The sequence below is a fragment of the Stegodyphus dumicola genome, chromosome 8, assembly GCF_044657685.1.
Source record: "Stegodyphus dumicola isolate Sdum_Otavi_A_Nest chromosome 8, ASM4465768v1".
In the NCBI taxonomy this organism is placed as follows: Eukaryota; Metazoa; Arthropoda; class Arachnida; order Araneae; family Eresidae; genus Stegodyphus; species Stegodyphus dumicola.
In genome coordinates, this window is record NC_140775.1 from 121,355,261 (window position 1) to 121,381,334 (window position 26,074).

Genomic DNA, 26,074 nt, shown 5'->3' on the forward strand with positions numbered 1-26,074 from the left:
AATTATTGTCTACCACTTTTCTTTTATCTTTACATTTTGGTGATGCTTAAAAAAATTTTGGAAGCACTTACGCATAGGATCCGTTAAATGTAAACATAGCCAAAAATGGCGATAAAAGTTCAACACTGGTAACCTGGCAAATTAGTTTGTCGGAGGTAGCAACCTGGTTCACTCTTAGAGAATAATTCTCGTCTGTTCGGGGCTGCGTTTTGCCGCTGGCTAGCGGTGCGTAGCTACCGGGTGAGGTGGTCAAAATTGGCGGCTTTTTAGAATAGTATGGCTGTGTTCTTACGTAATTTGAAAAGTCTTTAAACACGCAGAACCACAGGGCTCCTAAAATATTATAATTAATGTGGGCCGCAAGTTTTAAATAATTTAAATATTTATTACTGTTATTTTTACCTAAAATAATAAGAATTAAATCAGTTTTCATGCTTAAAAATTTGATATATTTTTAATGCATTTTTAAAAATTACTTTTCAGAGGTGTTTATATACAATAGATGATTAGAATAAAAAAAAATTATTATTGGTTCTCTGAGATGACAAAATACTTTTATGTATTCCCAGGGTCATCAAAGTTAATAAACCACTGCTTTGAGTAATTAATCAAAGTTTGAATGAATCTTGAAAGATAACAAGATGCATAATGTTTATTCTAGTTTTATTTACAATGCTACTTTAAAGGATTTGAATATTATTGAAGATACTTGGCATTGTCAAATTTATTATGAAAAAGACAGTTGTTTCAAAATAAAATATTTTAAGCTATCAGCAAGTAAATTCAAAAAACAACTTTGAAAAATTGCTTGTGTAAAATGAATGTTTTCAACGTATTATTTAGTAATGAATTTATTAATCTGTTATATGTACAGTAGCACTAATTATTAAACATAATTTTGAGAATATTGACAAGCAAAGCACTTAATGAAAAAGACCCTTTTTACTTCCTTGTACGAAGTAAAAAAGAAGTATTGTAATCACAAAAAGTTTCAGGCAGCATATTTCAACGAAAATATCCATTTTGACCGCTATCGAATGCAATTTAACGATGTTTTTGCGCGATATCTGTACGTAAGGACAGAATAGAATACTCTTTTCCTCCAAAAAAATTATAAAACTGCTTTAAAATTAATTCTGAAGAGAATTTTTCGTGGCGTCTGTACGAACGTATGTACGTACGTATCTCGCATAACTCGAAAACGAGTAGCCTCAGAACGTTGAAATTTTGTATATAGGTCTGCTATAACATGTAGATGTGCACCTCGTATTTTGGTTGCAATCGGCCGCGCCAAACGTATATAAGTAAATTTATATATATATCCACTCTGTTACCCGGCTCAGTGATCTCAGTTTCTTTACTCTTATATGTTTGTAAATTGTACATTTTTTGCTTTAAAAATGATTGAATTACGTTGTTTTTATCTTCCGGTTAAGGATTTTATGCCTTTAGTAAATCTGTGTGCAATATTTTGAGAATTATCAGCAATTTTAAAGTTGTTTAATTTCCGCTAAGCCTGTTTTTAATGCCCATTGATGTTTACATTTGAAACAGGAGACTAGTGGATTTGTTGCCAACCTAGAGAAACTTAGCTTCACAACAACAAAGATAACGCATTCATTTATTATTGCCAATTAAATCATGCTTAATTCTTTCTGGGATTTTTTCGAGGATATAAGTGTTTGAGATTTACTTCGTAATTTTTAAAATAGATATTTTGAGTTCTTATGTATTTTTGCCTTCTCGCGAAGTGAGACCTGAATTAATTAAATGAGAAATACTCAATCGTCTGTGAAAAACTTTTTTTGTTTGTTTGTTTGTTTTTGTTTTGTATGCTTAAATTCTTTTATACATCATTCTAGCTTTATTATAGTATTTGAATAGAACATGTGGCAACGATTAGATAATTCTATTATTTAAATGATATAAATTTAGTGCATTACGAGTTATAATATGAACGAAATATATACGTTAACTGTTATATAATTATTGGATTATATAACAGTTTCCGTTATATAATTATTATATAAGTTAACTGTTATATAATTATTAATAGTGTTAAGTGAATCTAGCGAAAGAGTGTCGCTATGGTAAACAAATACTAGAGTGAATTTTAAAGAATGCATTTATTCTATTGTGGTTTATGTGCTGCCGGCAAAGTAGATTTAATTCAATCCAATAAATTTAAATGAAATGCAAAAAAAAATGCGTATAATTCAATATTCCAATACAAGGAAGTCATGTTGTGTACACATCAGATTTTTTACTAAAAATATTAGTACTCTGTATGAATGACAGAATATATGTAATGAATACCATGGCCAAATACCTATATAGTCAAAAGTCGTTAATTCGGACACCCATAATCCGGAATGATCTATAATCTGGACCTCAAAGCTAAAATCTTTCTGCGCATGCACCGCATTGACGCATGCGCATAGGTATTTTACTCGTGCGTGCAAGACATTTACGACTGCGCATATGCGTCTGCGCAAGTGGAAAATACGTTTTTGCGTGCGCGTTTAATATATAACGGACGGTATAAACTAAAATTATCTAATTATCTATTTCGGTTAATGTTGATGATTGCGTTGTTCTTTAATCTTCGAATTGGATCCGGCTTATTATTTTTTGCAGACTGTAAGAGCAATTTTCTAAAAGTAAGCTTGAACTTTCGATTATGTCAAATAGAATTTCCGATGCTGGAGCTCCCAAAGGATCTAGAAAACGAAAGTATGTTTCGATGTCCATCAAACAAAAAACGAATTGCTACAAAAAATGGATAAAGGCATATTCTTTGTTTATCTAACCATTCCGAAATCTGTTTATCAATTTCACGCTGCTCTGCGCGGAGGGGGGAGACGTCGCGGCGCGCAATGAACTTGAAGTTGATTTGTCAACACTATCGTTATCTTCAGGGCAGATGTTTTTATTTTATTCGGCTTATTATTCCTTACTAAACGTAGTATTTAATTTCGATGTACTCCGTCTTTGATATGATTTAAATCAAATTCCTCGTCATTATAAATATCACGAATACAAATCAAATAGTTTTCTGGTTGCAATTTTCTAATTTCGGCTATGCGTAAGGTATGCTTTACGCATCCGCGCGTTGAAAGAAATGTTTAATAAAGTAAACAAATAAATATTAGGCTTCTTTTTTGGTAAATTTTGATACCCTTTAGATCATAATTGTTCATTATTTTATAAATTACGGTTTCATATTTTTAATTTTATAATTTCTGCATGCCATCTTACCAGATTTAAACTGATGATCTATAATCCGGAAAAATCGATAATCCGGAATCACCGAAGTCCTGACGAGTCCGGATTAAAGACTTTTGACTGTATAAAGAAAAAGAAACAAAAAAAAAAACAAAAAAAAAAAAAAAAAAAAGTAGTATTCTCTACCTCGAAACTTGCAAAAGTAATCCTGCTATGCAACACATAGTTAATTTCTGATTATATGATATTGCAAGCATTTTCTTCAGATTTTTCCTACAACTGATTTTTAATACTGGTAGTTTGATCTGGTTTCATATCATGGTTAAAGGGCTGGTTGCATGGTTGATTTTTCTAGTTTTACTCATATGTAATGCAAATACAAGCCAGATTCCCTTAGAAAGTTATTCAAAACGGCATCTTTCTTCAAGTCCATAGCCGGTACTCTTTGCCATATTCGAATAACCTAAACTTTCCTTCAGATTCTACATCGACATAATGTAACTGTTGTAAGCAGGACAATGATCATTCCACCTCTATCCGTGTAGCAGGAATGTATTTCAAACATGTCAGAATCACGGAATTCATAACAAAATCGACCAAATCGATTTTGTTATGAATTCCATGATTTTTAATCTTGAAAACTTTATAAATTCTCCCGATTTTCTTACGTCATGGGTTTCACTAACAAGATATTCATACTTTTGTTCAAGTTCACAAGCAGTTGAGCAATACAATTGCTGAATACTGGTCGTTTTGATCTAAGTTTGAATCTTCAGTATTCAGTATCTTGGGCCATCACACTGTCATGCCCCCTAAAGCTATTACTGCTTGGCATAATAACCATCTCACTTGACCATGTTACCCACTTTGTCAAAACTAATATATCAGCTGCAGTCTCTCCAAAGACTCTCACTATAACAGAGATTTAAAAATATTTTTCTTAGAATAAAAATAGGTTTGTCAACGTCTAGCAACAATTCATGAACTTTTCACACAAAGCATTTTCGACTCATTTCAGATACAACATTTTGAGAAGTGTTTCATCTGCCTTTTTCATATGTATGGCTGCATCATTCAGAAGAAAATGATGTTGTCATGTTTAATTTCATCAGGCCTGATGCAAAGTCTAAAATACTGGAACTGCTGGTTTTTTCTATGATATCCTTGAACTGGAATTATCCTAGGATATATATTCATTTGTCAACAGCATTGGTTATTTTATAAATGGAAATGAGAATATTGCTTTTCCATTCTCACTTTGGATATTCTAAATTGCACTAATGTATACAGCATTGAATTAGGTCCATTTTAAGGTAAATTTGCAGAACATCATTTCTTATAAGTTTCCAAACATCTTTTCAGAGGTGGACTTTCTTACAAGATTTAGATAATGAAGATATTGTAATATTTTGTTATTTAACAAATATATATTTATTATTGAAGTGGCAATGCCATATTTGTATGATGTAACCATTGCTCAGCAATGTAAGAAATTGTTTAAAATGAGAATTCTGAAGTTTTACCAGCTAGTAGTTGTACGAAAATTTTGCCACTAAAGAATTTTATTCAAATTATCTATCTCCCTAAACTAAAAATAAAATTTATGTTTTATTAAGAAGATCATCTGTTATTTTGTTAATTACTGCAAAATATTTAGTGATCATCAGTCTGAATCAGAAAAAGAATGCGATTCTACAGAAGGCATTCCTTGTGATCAAACTAACTATTTTGTAGGAAAAGATAAAACAACAAAATGGAAAAAGAAACACTTTCGAATTCAAAGATTCCCATAATATCAAAAAAAAATTGCGTGGCAATACACATATATCTAAAGATGTGGCTTCACCCATCGATGCATGGACGCTCATATTGATGACACAATGATTTAAATGACTGTGAGATGTCTAAGATTTATGTAAAAAATATTTCAGGAAATTTTAAAAGAGACGCAAAACCTATGGAGAAAGAAGAGTTTCTTGCTTTTTTAGGACTTGTACATAGGAGGATTGCACAAATCCTCCCGTGTGAATGCTAGAGAATTATGGGCGACTGATGGAACAAGATTGGATATTTTTCATAAAACAAATGAACTATATATTTTCTTTTCATTCTTCATGCCTTACGATTCGATAATGTCGGAACACGGGATGACAGAAGAAAGAGTGATAAATTAGCTCCAATAAGAGTTTTGTTTGAAAATTTTGTCGAGAATTATCAGAAATTATATTATGTAGGGGAATACATGACTTTGGATGAAAAGCTATATGACCTTTTCGAGAACGATGCTCCTTTTGGCAGTATATGCCTAAGCTTCTAAGAAACCTGCAAGATATGGTATAAAGATATTTACTGTGGTTAATTTTAGAACCTTCTATACTTTGAACATGGGAAAAATATGCAAGGATAAGATTATCCCATCTGAATTTGTGTCAAATAAAAATAAAGAACAGCATTCAATTCTCTTGGGGTTTCAAATGGATATAATGCTACTTTCTTATATGGCTGAAAAGAACAAATGTGTTAACCTTTTGTCAACTATGCACAATGATGACCATATTGATGATAGCACGGGAGATTTGAAGAAATCTGAAGTAATTACGTTTTATAACATGACAAAAGGAGCAGTTGATATAGTCGACGAAATGGGTGGCCAGAATATCAAACTGATGGGCATATTATTTTTGCTATTAAATATTGCCGGCATAAAATCAAGGATCTTGCTTTTATCCACTAAAACTCCGCCAGAAAAGTTCAGGAATAGGAGGCACTTCTGATTTGGCCTTTGTACTTTTAGATCCTCACTTGAAATCTTAACAGAAACAGTAGGAATACAACGTAAGATTCTCTTGAAGATTCGCAAAGAAAGAAAAGAAAATTATGTTACCAGAGATGTTACATGTGCTCAAGAAAAAAAACGACAGAAAAACTGTATGTGTGAAGTGTAAAAAAAAATATGTCAAGAATACTGTGAAATAGAAGCTTCATGTATAAACTACAAAATATCTAATTCTTCTTGAGCCCAATTGATTTGAAAATTAATAACTCATTATCCATGTAATAATTCTGCATAATTTGGATTATAATTGCATTCAAAAATAAAAAAACACAAATTTCTCTTAGAAATCAATGATTCCTAGTCATCTGAAGGAAATGTAAGTACTTTTATTTATTAATTTTAAAATTAATAATATTTTTAAGTTATTTTATATAATAAATGCTGCAATTAATACAGAATGCATTATTTTACTGAATTGTAATAATATGTTTCATTTGTATGTCATTTAATTGCGATGGGCGTTCTCGTGTTAAATAATACATCGTGCGTCCTCTCGGGTTAACTATACACCGCTAAATGTCATTATCAACCTATTTATTTTACTTCTATATGCTAAATATCTTATAACTTGACTTGTACACCCCTAAAATCATAGCTTCCATATGATAAATACTTTGCAACTTAACTATACCAAAGAATGTCTAACAATACATATTCTTTGACTATACATCGCTAAAATAATGGCCGATTAGCCGTTGGTGAGCTTGGCGAATAAATACGCATCGGTGTCAACGGATCCTTTGCGGAGGAAAACCCAAATTTTTTTACTTTATTTTTGCTTACTTTGTTATATTTTAATTAATATTTAAAAACAGCTTGTAGGTGTAACAAAACAAATAAACAGCATTCGAAAATTGATCATTTTTCATAAGGATAGAAATTTTGTTCACGATATTGCTAAATTAGTAAATATGTCCCATTCTACAGTAGAGTATGTGATAAAATGCTTTAATAAAGGAGAAAACTACATTAAAAATAAAGAAAAAGGACTTGACATGACTGAACGTCATCAGAGATTTATTAGTTACAAAATATGTGAAAAATCTATGTTTGAATGTTTTAAAGATTTCTACAGAATTAACTGAAAAACTGTCTACTTCAATTTCACTAAAACTGGTCAATGAGTACTCAGATCAGCTGGATTACATGCCCGCTCTGCTCGAAGAAAATTTTTTGAAAGTGGAAAAAAATAGAAAGCTTAGGCTTTTCTTCTAAAAATCAATGGTTTATAAGCCCGAAACATATTTGGAATGTCTTATTTGCAGATAAAAGCAAATTTAGCATTTTTGATTCCAATGGGGGGTAAAATTAAATGGAGGGGAAAAAATGAAGAGCTTAATCCCAAGACCTTGGTTGCTACAGTAAAACATGCTGGGGGAGGTGTTCTTGTGTAAGGGTGCATTTTAAAATCAGGATTAAATAATTTAGTATTTAATGATGGCACAATAAACTATGCTCTTTATTTAAATATTTTCTGCCCAAAATTTGAATACTGGAAGCAACTTTATTTATCAGGATAATGATTCTAAGATTACGGCTCTCAAGGTTTGCCTTTTGGGTGTCTATAATTGTTCACAAGTTCTGAAAACACCACTTCAGTCATCAGATTCAACCCAACAGAACACATCCAGAGAGAATTAAAGATTACACTAGAAAGACAAATTATAACAAAAACCGAACTAAAAACAGTAACGATGGAAGAATGAAGGAACATTGATGCAGATATTATAAAAAAACTGTTGAAGTCCTATGCCCAGATGTTTGAAAGTTGTCATAACTACTGCAGTATATAGTGCAAAATACTAAGTGATAGAAATATTACAATATTTACTAATATATGCAGATTTTTTTAAAATGTACATAGACTTTTGTGGGGTAATTTTTTATTATTGATTTTTCAAAAAAAGAAAAAAAAGTTAATATGTTTATAAAATAATTAATGTAGTTTTGCTAAGAGAAATTTGTAGATATTAGTTACAAATTTTCATTCTAAAATATTAATTTTTATTAATGAATAAAGCAACATTTCACTGAAACCCATCAGTGTCCAAATACCTTTTATCAGCTACTGTACATATATTGACAATGAAAATCTGATTTAAATATTAAGACTGGATTTTCAAGTCAGTACACATTTTCAAATACATGAATCAACTAACACTTAAACAAGTAATAATGGTTTTTAATATATATAAGCATTACCCTTGATCTAGCCTCAGGATTTCCTTGATCTAAAAATCCTTGAATAGCTTCAACATCCATTTTTAACTCTTTTATCCTGAAAAATAATTCCGCAATAAGTTAACAGTGCTTTAATACTGAAGCTCATACTAATTTGATATACTAATCTGATCACTTTTTCTTTGATATTCTATTTCTATTTCTATTTCTTTGATATTTTATATAGGAGGCTGAAATATTTTTTAGTTGTATACTAAAAAATATTTCAGCCTCCTATATATTAAAAATGGCTCCTTCAAATATAGAACTATATCGAACAAAATACTATTTCAAAACATTCATTATGCTACCCCCTGCCAAAAAAAAAAATACGCAGCTATCAACATTTATTCTAATAATTACTCAACATGGAACAATCAACCAAAGATAAGTTATCCTAACACCGACTTCAAAAATATCTTATAACTGATATGCCTGTCATTTAAAAATACTTCCAGTTTAGTAATTTAAATTATGCTTCGACAGATTTTAGTTTCTTGCGAATAAAATAGTACTCAAAGACATGATTTAAAACCTGACGCAATCACTACATACTCTTGCAATTTCCATTCACACAAAATTTTATTTTACAATTAAAAATCCTCCTAAAAAAATGCAAACATGCAGACAAAATATGTGAGCATTCGGAGAGAAGAGAAAAAGTTTTGATTTACCGAAATCAATACAATTAGTCCATATTCGGAAACTTTCAAATTATTCAAAAAAAATATTTAATTGCTAATATTTGAATAGGCATGTCAAGTTTGTTTAATGAATATATAAATAATAGGCATTCCCACTATATTAACTGTCCACGTTTTGGAACATTAAAACGTGCTGAACTTCGTGCTTACTTTTACTCAACAGTGCGGCAATTCGACTCATCACTTCAAATCACATCTCTGATGCATCACCGGCAGCATATTTCACAAGTGCACATCCGCGTAGCCACTGAGGGAGGGGTTTCGAAAATGGACCAATGAACTTTTATTGCTCTAGTGATGCTAAATCTTCTTGTGAATGTGAGCGTATGTTGTTTACGTTTTAATTTGCATTTATTTCGCAGTGATAAATGTATGACGTTAAAGTAGAAAATTTCGTAGTGCTTTCGTTTTATGAGTTTAATTAATCGCTGACATTTCACTTTCGCGATTTTTATCACGCTGTGATATTTGGATTGATGTTCACGGCATATTATCGCTCTTTACACCGAGATAATGACTCAGACTACAATTAGCCTCGAATATTTACTAACAAATGTGCATTAAGAGAATTCATGTGCATAGTTTATTATTATTATTATTTATTGAGCTGAGAAGGACTGGAAGTGTTACAATGAATCTAGTGTTTTCTTATTTCAGTGCATGCATTCATTTGATTTTGAAAGTGTAAGATTCAGAATACATATTGTGTATGATCTGATTATATCCCTTGTTAACATTAAAAGTTATATGTGAATAAAGTGAATATATTCGTTGTGAATAGATAAATTCATTCTGTTTGATGAATATTTCTTGCGTAGACAGTATATTTAAGAGTGAGCAGTTATTAAATGTGAAATTTAACACACTAAATGCAAATTAGTGAAGTTCACTTTGAATAAAATTCTGCATTAGCTATTACTATAACATCTTTTTTTTATAGACTGAAACAAAAAGTGCTGACTTCTATTTACATATATAACTGGTGTAAATATTTTTCTCATATGCATAGTTTTATGTAAAGATTGCATTTGGGCTCAAATATGCATCACATATTTCTTTCGTCTTATTTATCACTTATTAATATTTTGCATGAATATTTTTACGGAGTATCCGACACGTGTTTGTATTTATTTCAAATTCTTTCAACCAGGTAGTGAAATCTTCATAATTGCTTATATTTGATCTAACTTCGCAATGAAAATTTTCAGAAGAAATAGACGATGTACAGAAAATTGCGTGGCAAAATATTTTCAACCATCTTGCTTAAATCTTAAAGCGTGCGAAAGGTCATGTGACATGACAGAAGTATTGCTGTATGCTTATTGGTCTATCCTAGAAGCTACTCCCTCGGTGGCTACACAGATGTGCACTTGTGAAATATGCTCACCGGCAGTATGACTCACATCTTAAAATTATGCGAGGATCCGAAAGTAACTGAGCTCTAAAAGGAACATTTTCAATTAATTTACGACATATTGCAACGAATTAAAAGAAAAAATTTTTAATTTCGTAAGTTAAAAACATTTATTCTGAGTTTTTCAACTGTATTCGATGCTCATTCAGTGCCATTCGACACTGGGAATCTTGATTCGTTTCGGATTTGCCAAGGCAGCCCGGATTTCAGTTGTACGTCCGACATGGATACGCTTCCCGGAAAATGTTGCGAAATTAACAATTCGTTTAAAGATTTGTGAAATAAATTTATTTTCCATAGTATTTCCTTTTATGAATTATATTATATTCGGAGGCAGTGGGCATATAATGATATGCCATATTATTATGTGTGATGAGACGTCAAAGTGTCCTCAGTTCAAGGACGGCATGGAACTTTTCTACTAACCACCATCTGACTCGGAATATGCTGCCACTGGTCATCAACCGCATGACATTAATACATTATTAAGCCCAATTAACACGTCTCTTATTACGTAGTCTCACATCTGCTATGATGGCGTGATATATGCTTGTGGCGACAAGGTCGGCAATCGGTGCCTTAAGGTCTCTTTTTAGAGCAATCGGCTTCCTTTTAGAGCTTAAGACAACAACCAACAACGGGGAGGCTAATGGTTCTTCATTCCCTCTAGAGTTCTAGGACTGCGTACACGCACTAGCATATGTATTCCATGTCATATGACACTAGCGTCTTACTGCGTCGCCTACGGCCTCTCGATATCAACAAATCGATCAACCTTCATATATATATATGTATGTGTGTGTGTGTGTGTGTGTGTGTGCGCGTGTGTAAGATATAACAAAATATGATAGCTGCTTAAAAAAATAGCTGGAGACGTCAAAATTAATATTCTAAATTTGGTGCTCTTCCCCTGGGTTTATATGTTCTCCCAAATTCGAGATTATTCCAAATTACGTAACTCTGCTTGAATAAGGTAACTAAAACTAATATTGACCAATCATAGCTTAGAATGCTCTCTGTACCTACCGGTGCTGAAATTGCACCGGAGCCCACCGAAGTCCGGATCAATTTCTCAATTATCACTTCTCAATTTTTAAGATAAATTACAATTCTAGACGGAGCGCACCGGAGCCCTAAATACAAGAAGCTCCGGTACTTCTTTTTATACAACTGAACCACAATTTCAAGGGGAAAAAATTAGAATACGTAACGTTTTAGTTTAACAATAAGCAGATCTTGATATACTTCTATTTCCCTAGAAATACAAACTCATGAACATCAGACGTTTAATTAAAACCCCCTTACTCACATGATCAGCTATACTTTAAGCACATTTAACTCCTCCCCAACGAGCCCTTGAAATTGTGCATTAATTGTATAGAAAATAAGTTTCCCCCCCCCCGACCCGATAAGGTTCGGAGAACAGCCTTGGTTGCGCCAACTTGTATCCTTTAACGATATGGGCGACATTTTATTATGCCAACGGAAGTAAATATCATTTGGGGAATAGGTGCTAGGGAGAAAAGGAAAATACATGGGGAAAACAGGATTAAGATGTGTTTATATTTGTTTGGCATCTGATTCCTAATTTTGTTCTGTTATGTTGCTAAATTAGCATTAAAAGTCGAGTATGTGCATCTATTGCGAAAACGCAGGGCAATTACTTTTCGATCCGATTTTATACATGTATTAATATATCACATACCTGCTCATATGATCTACATATGTATCAGATAACTAGCTACTTTTGACACTTATTTAGGGATGTGTATTATTTTATAACTTTTCCTGCTTTGAAAACCGAAGTATTGAAACATTATGTGTATGCTTGTGAAAATATTATTTCAGATATTCTCGTATAACTAACTATACTATAATCGGGAAGACTCAGATAACAGGCACGTGGCGCAATTTTTTCCGCCATCTTGAATCGGCGAAAATCGCCAAATCCTCGGAAGGATTTTTTTTGACGCCAAGAGGGAAATGACGTGAAAAGACGCTTTACAAAATTTCCCTCTTGAGCCCGATATAGGGGAGAAACCCGTGCTAGGCGAAAATTGACTGAGGCTAAATACAGTAACGCGTTTGCGTTAAAAAAAAAGGTAAACAATGCACATAGAACTAATTTAGTTATTGATGTGGTTAAATTAATCTTCATACTTTTTCACCTTAGTATTTTAGATTATGATATATATAACCCTAACATTATTACCGTTTATACTTATCTTTTTAATTCTGACCATTAATTTCTACAATTATCCACAATAATAGTTAAATATGTTTTAAAATATGGTCTTCATATAAATGCAGTAAAGATCATGCAAATGGAATATTTATCACGCAAGTAACGTTAAAAATTTTAAAAGATCAAATATACATGAATTTACTATTAAAAAAAAATAAATAAAACTTTCATTTCACACATTACAAAAGGAATGTAATTCTGAATTGCATAACTGCAGGGAAACAAGATTTCTAACAATATATTTCGGTTATGTATTTGTTGCAAATATGGTGATGCAAAAATTTCAATATTTATATTCATTGCCGTTAGAAACTAGCATGAGCAACAACACAGCAGAAAAATCTATGAAGATAAATCTTATTCAAAGATTTGATGATATAAATTTAATTAACTTTTATTTGTTTTTCTGTGAAAGAATTTTGCTCAAGTTTTGTATAATAGTTTAAATTTTTGACTGATACACAGAACTCCCCAAAATCTTCTATGTAACGAAATAAGTGAAATATACTTGACTTAGAAAAGTAGCAAAATATTGTTTCTTTAATATTTTACATTAACTTGTTAGCATTTCAAAGTCTTATAAGCATTTTATTTCAATATAAACTTGATTAGGAGGGATTAAAAATTTGCTTGTATGATACAGAGTGTTTGTCAGCGAGATAGCAGTAAAAATGTTGCACACTAGTTAAGCAAATAACCCACGAGTGCTTTTCTCATTCTAAATAATTCGTGTTAGGAGTACAATTAATTTATTTTAGAAATTAATTCCTGTTTGTTAAGGCTAGATAAATAACACCCATATACTTAAATAATAAGTAAATAATTTTAAAAATGTGCCCATGCGAACGATAAGTTAGAAAAAGACCATATGTTATCTACTTTGTTGTACTAATTATAAGGGTAATAATTTATAAGTTATTTAGAAAATAATTTATAAGGTAATTAAACGGCAACTGGGAGCGCAGTATTAATATTATTTAAATAATTATGAATTAATTTGGTAATACTTAGTTATCTAATTTTTAAATCATTAATAATTTTAATAGTAATTTTATTTTCTAAAATGTTTTTAGTATAGCGAAAATAGCGGTTTATGGCAACTTGAAGCCCGTCTCCGGTAATTAAATAATTATGATTTTAATAGTATTTAGACGTCTAATAGATTTTAATAGTCTAATAAATAATAATATTTTGGTCTAATAAAATAATTAAATAGCGAATGATCATACGGAACAACAAACAGCATATGAGCGTACGCACCACGTCTGCTGACAAAGTTACGTGATCAGCACGACGATTCATCTGCAAAGTCACATGACAGCCAAAGCAAAGTATTTACATATAGAAAGATAATATCCCTTCGCTTTTCCCTTTCTCCCTAGCGTAGTGAAGATCTAAACTAGCAACCTAAACTGTGCTCCCACTTTATGGCGCGTATCGCCCAAGTTGGCGAACGCGATTTCAGAAAGTTCGCCAAGCGCCGGTTATCTGAGTATCCCCTCACCAAGGAGGTTAGACCTATTCTAACCTCCTTGCCCCTCACTATAAAATACAAACAAAATTAATTATTACGGTTAAATGCATTTTTAATATTAGAATTAAATGTATAAAAATTTTTAAGGAGTCAAAAGTGTTTATCACTATGATGTATTATGAAATATAATTGAAATAAAATTCCTTTTTAGAAATTGTGCTATAATACTCATCTATAATTTAAAAAAAGCAGCACAATTTAGCATTTTAAACAAAACTTTCAAAAATTCGTTTTTAAATATTTTAGTATTTTTTACTTATTTACACCAATAAAAAGCATAAAAATTCCAAGAGAAAATTGCTTGTTTGAAATTTTCTATTAGTGCAGATTTAAAATATTATTTTCTAAAAGAAGTAATTACAAATTTCCTTACAGCATAGGAAAAGCTAAAAAAATATCCAGCCCTGAAAGCATGCAATAGCTTTATAATTATTTAGAACGTTAATTATGCTTGATAAATATGCTAAATTTTTAAAAATCAATCACAGTTTCAAAAATAAAAATATGTAGAAATTCTAATTTGTGAAATGAGGCGCTACAACCAGCTTTTTCTTAACAATTATACACGCTGCAATAGGTAACCACTGATAAATTTCTGCAAGTAGTTCCTACTCCTCCGGATGTGATCAAGGTGACAGCCGGCAACGCCTCAGACGAGGGAGAAAACCCATTTGGGTTAGTCTATTTCTTATAAGGTCCATGGGGAATACATTGTGTCCATGGTATACCCGCATTTACGCTATGCGTACTTTCTGTTTCCTCTTAAAAATAACAATAATGAATTGTTTATTATTGTAAATTAACATCAAATTCTTTAAGTTTACATTTCTAACATTTAAGCTTAGGCGTTAGTGAAAATAAGTATAATAAATTGTTTATATTCCAAATTACTATGATACAGTAATTGAATTCTACCAACTATCAAAACGGTAAATAACGTCGCAGTCTCTCATACTTCTACTTCATACAGCTTCAGTATTTTCAAAGATTTCTAAGCTTTAGCATTTATACAGATAAAAAAGTTTGGTGGTCGTGTGCTTAATGCATGATATAATTAAAGAAAATAAAAGTAGACAATCTCCTATAACAAAGAATATATTAAGTACTAAATTACAATTTAAATTACATTGCAGAGATCAACACAGAGCTCGGAACACAGTTCATGCTATCGTCGCGTACAGTTGTCTCAAGAGAAGTCTGAGTGAGTAATGACAACTGGATTTTACACGTGGCGCTATCTCATGAATAGAAGTTGAAGTATCTGTCGGAACGCCACAAAAGTTTTTAAAAAAATTTAATTTCATATTATAGAACATTTTAATTTTATCATTTTTAAAAATTGTCTTGTTGCTACATAACGACACAATCCTTTACCTACCAGCAAGTAGACATTCTTAATTATTTTCTAAAAATTTTAAACTTTACATTAATAAAAAAATTATTGCATATCATCACCATACACAGCTTTCATATCACTGTTTCTTAAATTCTTAAATCAAGTCATATCCTCTGTAGGCATACTAGAATCCTACACATTAATAACTAAAAAAATCTAATTTCTCACAATGAGAAAAAATGGCAAAACAAATACTACAAATTTGGAATACTAAGCAATGCCTCACACACACACATATTATCAATGAACTCAATTACGATAGCAAACTCTACGTACTAAAATAATAAGGTAAAAATTACTTATAGGGTCAAACTTTACAGTTTTGCTACTGCTGAGTAGATCGTCGGACTGTCGATATTTATTGTATGTCGGAAAGAATTGCTAACATATCAAAACCAAACAATTAAAAATACAATTTAAACACAAATAAAAAGATGTCTAAAGTAAAACTTGCAATTAAAACAACAATACAAATTTAAAATACGCAAACGATACAATAAACATTGCATATAAAATACGTTACATGACTGCTAGGCATAACACACAGCCTCGTTTTGCCCATGTGCACTATGGTGATTTCCGGTTATGTTTTTACCACCAATCCTCAAATTCCATATCACAGATTATGTTCTTACTGCATTAATATAAATATTAACAAGACATAGTGCACAATAAAAATTAAACTTTATTTAGGAACTTCGCGCACACTGCCCGACAGCCTGCCTGTTTCGCTCTGCTCGCTACTCGTAAGAAACTTCTCCTCTAGGGTTGCCACACTTATCGGAGGGCGCAAGGCGCGCTCCTTATCGCCATCACCACAGAGTTTCCCCCCAGTTCCTTTAATGGCTATTCAAAGGAACGACATAGGTTATGAAATTATCTCAGAGTATCCGAACTGTCGGGTATTTTTACATGATTACAAAATTAGAATATAAAATTAGAAAAGATCAAAATGAAATTCAATATATAACAAGGTATTGACACATATAATAAACATGAAATAACAAGAAATATGTTAAGATATGAATTTAAAAAAATGTTTTAAATTGTTATGTAAGAAGCAAGTTTCTTAGGGAAGTGAACATGTCTTCCCGATCTGGTGACAGTTTGTGTCTTAGAGAGTTCGTTTGCAGATTTATTCTGCTGAACTGTCTTTAAGTCTTTATTTGTTTTCAGTTCAGGCAAATTAGAGTCCGAAAGCAAATAGGCTGGTTTCACACGGTCTATAGACACAGTAGATTTCAGACCGTTAACATCAATTGTGAAAGTTTTGTCCGTTCTAGAAAGGACTTTATGCGGACCTGTATATGGTTGGCACAGAGGTGGCTTTACTCGATCGACACGTAAGTATACATGCGTACAAGACTTTAAGGTAGCACTTACGTAACATTTTTCTTGGCAATGTGCAGATGTTGCTATTGGATTCAATTGTTGCATTCTATGCCTAAGATTCGTGATAAATTGTGTGTCATACGGAGATATCTTAGATGACGTTATCATATCACTAGGCAGCTTGAGAGTTGTGCCGTACACCAGTTCAGCACAAGATGACTGTAGATCCTCCTTTACGGCTGTCCGAATACCAAGCATAACAACTGGTAGTGTTTCAGTCCAGTTATTGGTCTCGTGAGCCTTGAGAGAAGATTTTAAATGTCGATGAAATCGTTCAACAATGCCATTTGACATTGGATGATAGGCTGTTGTTGTGATTCTGTTCGTACCCAAAATGCGCGTGAATTCTGCAAAAAGTGCGGATCTCATTTGAGAACCTTGGTCTGTTGTTATGATCGATGGGCAGCCAAAACGAGATATCCAACAGTTGAAGATGGCTCTGCAAATGGTTTCCGTTTTCATATCCGGGATGGGAATGGCTTCAGGCCATCTGGAGAATCTATCTATTAGAGTCAAAAGGTACACGTTGCCTTCTGATGGAGGTAACGGTCCAACGATATCCATATGGATTTCTGAAAAACGTGCATCAGGAAGAGAGAATGTGCCCAGTGGTGCTTTAGTATGCCTAGTAATTTTCGATTTTTGGCAAGATTCACAGGATTTCACCCAATTTTTGATATGACGTTTCATATCGGGCCATACATAACGAGAACAAATAAGCTTCGTAGTAGCTGCAATTCCTGGATGTGACAGATTATGCAGATGATTAAAGATGAGTCTACGAAAGGAATTCGGAACAAATGGACGAGGAATGTCTGTTGATATGTCACACAGAATATTACCATCAGAATATTGGCACGGTTTAAATTCCAGTTTCAAAGATGATGTGTTGTTTTTGAGAAGGTCTTGTACCTCCGGATCATGCCGTTGAGCTTCCGAAAATTTTTAAAATCCAAAAATGGAGATTTTGTTATGGAATCAATTTCGATTCTTGAAAGAGCGTCAGCAACGACGTTTTTTAAACCTTGCACATGCCTAATATCAGTAGAGTACTGAGAAATAAAATCTAAATGTCGCAATTGTCGAGGTGAACATTTATGAGGGTTCTGTTTAAAAGCGTATATTAACGGTTTTTGATCCGTATAAATTATAAAATTTCTGCCCTCTAACATGTGTCGGAATTTCTTAATTGCAGAATAAATTGAAAATAATTCCCTATCGTACGCGGACCATTTCTGTTGACTTTTATTGAGTTTCATAGAGAAAAATGCTATAGGTTCCCATGTTTGTTGAGACAATTGCATAAGTGTGCCGCCTATTGCGACGTCTGAGGCATCTACCCAGATGCTTAGCTGGGCTCCGGGAATAGGGTGTCTCAAAAGGGTAGCCTGAGCAATGGCATTTTTGGCAGCAATAAAGGCTTGTTCAGCATTCTCGTTCCAATTTAATTGTGGGGATGAATCCTGAACACGAGAACGAGATTTCTTTTTATTAATATAGCCTTCTAACAATTTTATTAAAGGAGAAAGAATATGTGCTGCTTTAGGTATGAAACATCTATAAAAGTTAAACATGCCTAAAAATCGGCGAAGCTGAGTGAGAGTGGTAGGTTGAGGAAAATCTAAAATACATTTGACTTTGTCAGGAAGAGGTTCAATTCCGTTTTCACTAAGGTGAAAACCTAAGAAATCAATAGATGTTTGACCAAAGGTGCATTTTGAAACATTTATGCAAAGTCCATATTCCTGAAGTTTGGAAAATAAAGCTTTCAAATGCCTGCAATGTTCCTCAGAATCTTTAGAGGCTATGAGCAAGTCATCGACAAAAGCGTAAACGCCTTCTAAATCCCGCGTGACTTCATCTATAAAACGTTGAAAAGTCGCAGATGCATTGCATAAGCCGAATTACATACGGATACTTTCGAATAAACCGAATGGTGTGCATATGGCGGTTTTGTGGATGTCGGCTGGGTTAATTGGTATTTGATGGTATGCCTTAATCAGGTCGACATGACTAAAAATTTTAGTACCGTGCAATGCAGCAGTAAAATCGGCTAAGCATGGAATAGGGTATTTGTCTTTTATTGTTTGAGCGTTCAATGCTCGATAATCTCCTACAGGTCTCCATTCCAGACTTCCCTTTTTTGGAACCATGTGAAGTGGGGATGCATAATTGCTGCTCGAAGGTCTCAAATGCCCCAATTGCATCATAGTTTGAAATTCTTGTTTTGCTATTTTTAAGCGATCTGGAGCTAACCGACGAGGTTTTGCAACCACAGGTGGACCTTTAGTTATGATATAATGAACGGTGTTATGTTTAACAGGTTGGTTAGGATCTGGTAATCTAGTAACTGAAGGAAATTATTTTAAAATTTTGTGATATGGTGTATCACTAAATACAGTTTTTACTGAATAAATGCTTGCATTTTTCACGCAACCGACGGTTTTAAAATGCGTTTTTAAATCTTTGAGACATTTGTTTCTGAGATCAGGCACCAATTCAAAGAAATGGAGAAAATCTGCTCCAAGAATGGGTGTACTAACATTTGCTATAAGAAAAGTCCATGTAAACTGTCGTCTTAATTTGAAATCCAAAGAAAGTGTTTTTTGACCATAAACATGAATAGTAGAAGAATTAGCAGCGAAAAGTGTTCGTTGGGACGAATTCCGTTTTTGAGAATTATTTGCTGGAAGTAAGGACACGTCAGAGCCGGTATCGACCAAGAATGAAAGGTTTGTTCTACGGTCACGAACGAACAGGCGACGTGAAACTTGAGGCAAAGAATAAGTCGCCTCTATTCTTTGCTGGTTTCGTTTCCCTGCCATGAACAAGGTTTTGTACATTTGTCATCTCTACACTTTTTCCCAAAACGTCTATGATACCAGCAAACAGAATAATATCTCCTTTTGGAATTGCTTCTTTCCTTATTGCGATCTCCGCGATTTGGCGAGCGACCACGAGAAAGAGAAATGCGATCAATACGTTTGTTTAATTTTTCTATTTGTTTAAATAATTTATCCTCAAGAGACTGATCGACTGTGCGAGAAACAGCACAAGTCCCTGGGGTTGGATTTACTTCTAAAATTCTGTCGGCAATTTCTGCAGCTTTATCTACAGTTAAATTGGAAACCGCTGCCAAAATAGACTGAACAGTCGAAGGCAAACGTTGAAGGAATAATTCTAACATTAAGTTATCAGGAACATTTAAAGATTCTGCTCGACGCTTCATATTTCTAAGCAAATCGGAAGGTTTTCGAGAGCCTAATTCTTCTCCAGATAATAATTGGCGAATTTCTTGCTGAGAAGATTCTCCTGAACGATTTATTAACTCAGTTTTAAGCTTTGCATATGGATCAATAGGGTCTGGTTTCATAAGTAAATCCCGTACTAGTGATGCGATATCTGGAGGAAGATGAGAAACTACATAATTATATTTAGTAATGGATTCTGTGATAGGTTTGGGGGTGGCAAGAGCAAAGGTACTTTCACACATAATAAACCATAAAGATGGGTCTGATCGGTTATAAACCGGAATTTGGACGGCATAATCATAAGACATTGTGCAAGGTTTTTAAGCCAAAATAAAAGCAAAAATTTAACTAAAGAAAATTAAATTAAATGATAAGTAGAAAACGTAATTATAAAATGATCTATAATTACTACTCATCTGTGATCCGGAGGATGAAAACCGATGTAATCCATTACTTCTGGTTTGGAGATCTTGAGTGATGGCTTGTAGTCAAAACCGAAAGTGCTTGAGAACTGTTCATACGATTTAACACAGTCCGGGTTACCATTATGGTGATTTCCGGTTATGTTTTTACCACCAATCCTCAAATTCCATATCACAGATTATGTTCTTACTGCATTAATATAAATATTAACAAGACATAGTGCACAATAAAAATTAAACTTTATTTAGGAACTTCGCGCACACTGCCCGACAGCCTGCCTGTTTCGCTCTGCTCGCTACTCGTAAGAAACTTCTCCTCTAGGGTTGCCACACTTATCGGAGGGCGCAAGGCGCGCTCCTTATCGCCATCACCACAGCACAACGACATGTATTCGCTCAGAAAACATCAAAGAATTGCAAAAACTCGGTGTCCATGTACACATCGATTATTTTCACTCAAAAAAAAAAAAAAAACTGAAATGTTTCAGATTTTAAATTACATCCAAAGGGGCGTTTTTTTAACATTTTGTGTGTTACCTTTCTTTATTAAATATCATGTTCCTCACACTTAAACCATAAGATCCAGTGCAACAGCAATATCGCAAAATAGTTTTAAAACGAGCATATCTTTAGAATTTCCGATACAGAGACTCACGCGCTGGAGATAAAAATGTTTTTTCTGCACAACGTTGCCATTGCTCGCTTTGAAATCCTTGAGTTTGTTAATCAAAAATTCGTCAAAGTTTTAAAAAATAAGAAATCGATCATAAAACAAATTTCAAATTTCAAATTTGGTTTTTCACATGCTCATATTCGTTGGAGGATTACGTTATTCAAAATTCGATGACTCTATGTACCGTTGTTTTATCACAATACGAGAAATATACATACATTTATGCAGATTTTTCATTATTTAATTTCTTCAAATATAATGCAGGACTCTAACATTTTGTGGCAACAGTTTGAAAAGTGAACCGACATTTATGAGTCCGACGCAAAATGCCAAAACGAAACTAATAGTCCTTCGGGATTCAAATCCCTTTGGACTAAAAAATCAGAGAATTACACAAACTCGGCATTGCACACTGCCTTGGCTTTGTCCATGTGCACACCTCGATCTATTTTCACTTAAAAACATCAGAGAATTGCCCAAACTCGGCATTGCGCACTGCCTTAGTTTTGCCCATATACACATCGATCTATTTTCACTTAAAAACATCAGAGAATTGCACAAACTCGGCATCGAGCACAACCTCGGCATTGCGCACCACATTGGCTTTGCACATGTACAGATCGAACTATTTTCACTTAAAAAAATCAGAGAATTGTACGAACTCGGCATCGCGCACTACCTTCTCTTTCCCCATCTTCTAGGATTGAGCCAAAAAGATAACAAAGTCTTTAAAATAAGCAACTTTAAAAAGAAGCATAAAAGAACAAATTTTTTTCACTTACCCTTTTCAGCAAAAATGGAAAGTCTATTTGAGGGGTCATATATATGTATATATTTTGAATTTATGTCAAGGGGGAAGCCCCCCTGAACCCTCATCTTTAAGAAAATGTACTCCGTTTTATCCGCCGCTTTCGGAATATATGCAGAAAAAATGGCAAAAAAAAACACCACATAAGAACATTCAAATGGCAGCTGAATTAACTGCTCAAATTAACACGTAAAAATTTCAAAAAATTAAAAAAAGAAAAAATCTGAACACTACATTACGCCCAAAAGTGCGCTTTTTTAACGTTTTGTATGTTACCTTTATTTATTAAATATCATGTTCTTTGCACTTAAACCATAAAATTCAGTTCAACAGCAATATCGCAAAATTTTAAAATGAGCATATCTTTAGAATTTCCGATACACAGTCTCGCGCGCTGGAGATAATTTTTTTTTTTTTTTTTTTTTCCCGTACAGGTGTACAGTGTTGCCATTGCTCGCTGTGCAATCGTTGAGTTTGTTAATCAAAAATTCGTTAAAGGTTTATAAAATTTGAAATAGATAATAAAACAAATTCCAAATTTCAGCTTCCATATGCCCATATTCGGAGGGAAACGTACGTTATTCAAAATATGATGGCTCTAGGTACTTATGTACGTATGTACTTATGTATTTATGTATGCCTGACAGTTTAAATATTCAGCTTGGGATTGATGGCTCTAGGTATCATTGTTTTATCACACTGCGAGATACTTAAATACATGTATTTAATTTCTTTATATATAACACAGGGCGATTATATTTAATGGCAGTTATTTGCATAATAACGCAGCTTCCAAATATCGGTTAGGGCGCGTTTATTGCCCATTCAAAAAAATCATCAAGCAGTGGGCTAAATCGCATTTGAGACAATATTCGTATTCGTTTAAATTTTCAATAAAAGTTATACGTTATATCGTCTGCAACGTGGAAGTGGAAAAATTATGCGTTAAATTGCCTGCGATGATATATGAAATAAATTTGATTTACTGCATTGGGAATGTTATGATCTATTTTTATTCATTTTTACTGCATATTTTTGTGATTTCTGAGTAAAGAATTTTACGCGACGTTAAATATAGACTTATTCCGTGCTTTTCCCCATGATAACAGTTCAGATGAGCATGCGCAAAAATATAGGGTTACTTTAAATGTGTCATATTTGGCTCTTTATCGCAAAGAAAATATATTTCAGTTATTTAGGAAAATCAAATTATTGCCGAGAGAATGAATGAACGTACTTAGTGTATATGTAGTTTATATAACTTTTTTTAATTAATGTTATTTATTCCCATCTTTAGAGCCTTTGAAATCCAAAAAAATGTTTGAAAATTTCAGGTTGTTTATGTCATAGGACATAAAATTTCGTTTCGGAAAGAAAAATAGTATAAAAAATTAACAAACTTTTGAAGATGCTTATAATTAATTTATGGTTTTTTTCCCTCATAATGTGGTTAATTCATATGAGAATAAAGTGAATTTAAAAAAAAAGAAGCGTTTGCCTGAAAGAAAAAATTACTCATGTGTTTAGTAAAAGATAGTTAGAGAAACCTTATTCCAATGAAAATTTTATGTCAGTATGTAACAGTAAACTAAACAAAAAATATAAAATATATTCAGGAAGTAAATATGCATGATTTGTATGTATAGATTATAAATCCAAATATATTATATACATTTTGTATACATCCATTTCTGAATAGACACATACGTTTATGAATGCAGTCCCAATAACAGAACAGCACACCTCTGATTTCTGTAAACACTGAAGTGTAGAACTCAAATTCAATACTATTAACTTTCTTCAATAAGTTGAACTTTACGTTATTTGAATTTTTTAAACACTCTGTTTAGTTTCAGTTCACGAATAATTGTATTTTTTTGCACAATTAAGCTTTTGATTGAATATAATTTTGTCGTTTACTCTGAGTTTTTCTTTCTACAAACAAATTAATATAAGTAGCCACACATATATTTCCATAAGATTTTATTCTTTATATATAACATCTGAAAGAACCAAGAATGAGCCCTGTAAAGCTTTTTAGAGTACTTTTTTAAAAATTTATAGTTTAAATTAAGGATTCCCAGGCCTTTTCTTCATTAACCTTTTTATATTTTATCTATAATATATAGCATACAACATAATAAAAATACAAATAATTGTGCATACAATAGCTTAAAGATTGTAGAGCTAGACTAAGAATATGCATAAAAGATTTTTAGAAAAATGGTTTTTTAGGTTTATGCTTTATTTTTATTCTTATTATTTTGAATTTTGGAGATATAAACAACATGCAAAATAAACTTGCAAAAGATGCGAAATCACAGAGTTTATTTGCCCCAGATTTTGATTTTAACAAATGTAATGGCTGCACTTGATGTATATTGAAATAATTTTTTTAATATTTGGCATAAAATTGCTTAATTCCTAAATCAACTCGTTTAGAAATATTCAACTTGTTTCTTGTTTTCCGTAGTAAGTTATTGACTTGACTAAAGTTTTTTTCCAGTGGGTAGGAGGAAGAAAAATTCTATAATATTGGTTTGGTAACACCTTTAAGTTTGGGATATTTCTTTCGGATGATTTATAAATTACCAAACTTAGTGCACTCATATGTTTTGAATATGACTTGATTTATTTGTATAATAAGGTTTTATATCAATATACAATTACTTATCTTTTTTTTTTTTACAGTCAGTGGGATTTTGATTGAGCTGATCAATTGTCATTGCATTGTAGAGACATTAGATTAATTGGAAAAGCCAACAAGATGAAAAATTATCAACCGCCTTCGCCAGGAATCGAACAACGAACCTCTGAAACACCGGCCCAGTGCGCAGAACCACTACACCACGAAGGCACATTAGGATAGAGGGAGAAATACCTTATAGCATAGTTGGATATCGAATCGTTGACCGTCATAGAGACCATTTAAAAATTCATCAACCTAAATGAGAAACCCTGGTCTAAAGTCTAATTAATAATATTTTAAAACATTTTTAATATTAGAAATCATTTTAAATTGCTAAAGGTTTTGCACAATATCTTTTCATAAACCATTTTTATAAAAACCTTTTAATAATTATTTTATCTAAAATCAGATTGGATTGGATTATGCTAAAGCACTTAAAATTCCTATTGAGAATAAAAGTATTTGTGGAAGACTTTTTAAGCAGAACGCAAAAAGGACAAAATTGAGCCAGCCCATTTATTTGCAGAAATATAATTAATGCTGAACTACTAATATTTCAAAACTTTAGCCATTCCACCATTTAAATTTACATCAGGAAATATTACTAAAAATAAAACTTAAAATAATTGCCCATATACTTATCTCATTATTATACTATAAGGTATAAGGTATTTCTCCCGCGTTCCTAGCGTGCCTTCGTGGTGCACGCTGGTCTGGTATTCCAGAGGTCCGTGGTTCGATTCCCGGCGAAGGCGTTTGCTCATTTTTCATCTCTCTGGCTTTTCCAATTAACCTAATGTCTCTACAGTGGCGCCCGAACTAAAAAGGTGTTGGATGAGGATTCTCCAAACCCAGGATTTGGCGATTGGTCCCCTAGAAACCCCAGTCGCCCTTTAAAAAGGGGAGTATATAAGGTATTTCTCCCGCTTTCCTAGCATGTCTTCGTGATGTAGTGGTTCTGCACGCTGGGCAGGTATTCCAGAGGTTCTTGGTTCGATTCCCGGCGAAGGCGATTGCTAATTTTTCATCTCTCTTGCTTCCAAAAAATCCTAATGACGTTACAATACTTATCTCAGTATAAAATATGAAGAATGTATAATGAATTAAATAATTTACAGGTTTGGATGCTGTATTCATCTAAGAATTAAAACAATCTATAGTGCTCATACGACAATACTAATTAATGCTTATATAGGCATATTTTTAATTATATCCAAAGAATGTATTTTTTTCTATGGGATATCCATCAATGTTCTGAGGCAATA

General features: G+C 32.6%; 1 protein-coding gene across 2 annotated transcripts in view; it reads right to left on the minus strand.

Annotated features, from left to right (window-relative positions):
* LOC118192950 (exportin-T-like) overlaps nt 1-9,213 on the minus strand; it is a 114,842-nt gene extending 105,629 nt beyond the window's left edge. Inside the window, exons 1-2 of one of the 2 annotated variants that reach the window (XM_035363970.2) lie at nt 9,136-9,213; nt 8,264-8,339 (exon numbers count right to left, since the gene is read on the minus strand). In XM_035363970.2, coding sequence (XP_035219861.1) covers nt 8,264-8,323 — 60 coding nt within the window. In that variant the 5' untranslated portion in view covers nt 8,324-8,339; nt 9,136-9,213. The other variant, XM_035363969.2, reaches the window with a different exon arrangement.
* Between the last annotated feature and the right edge of the window lie 16,861 nt (nt 9,214-26,074).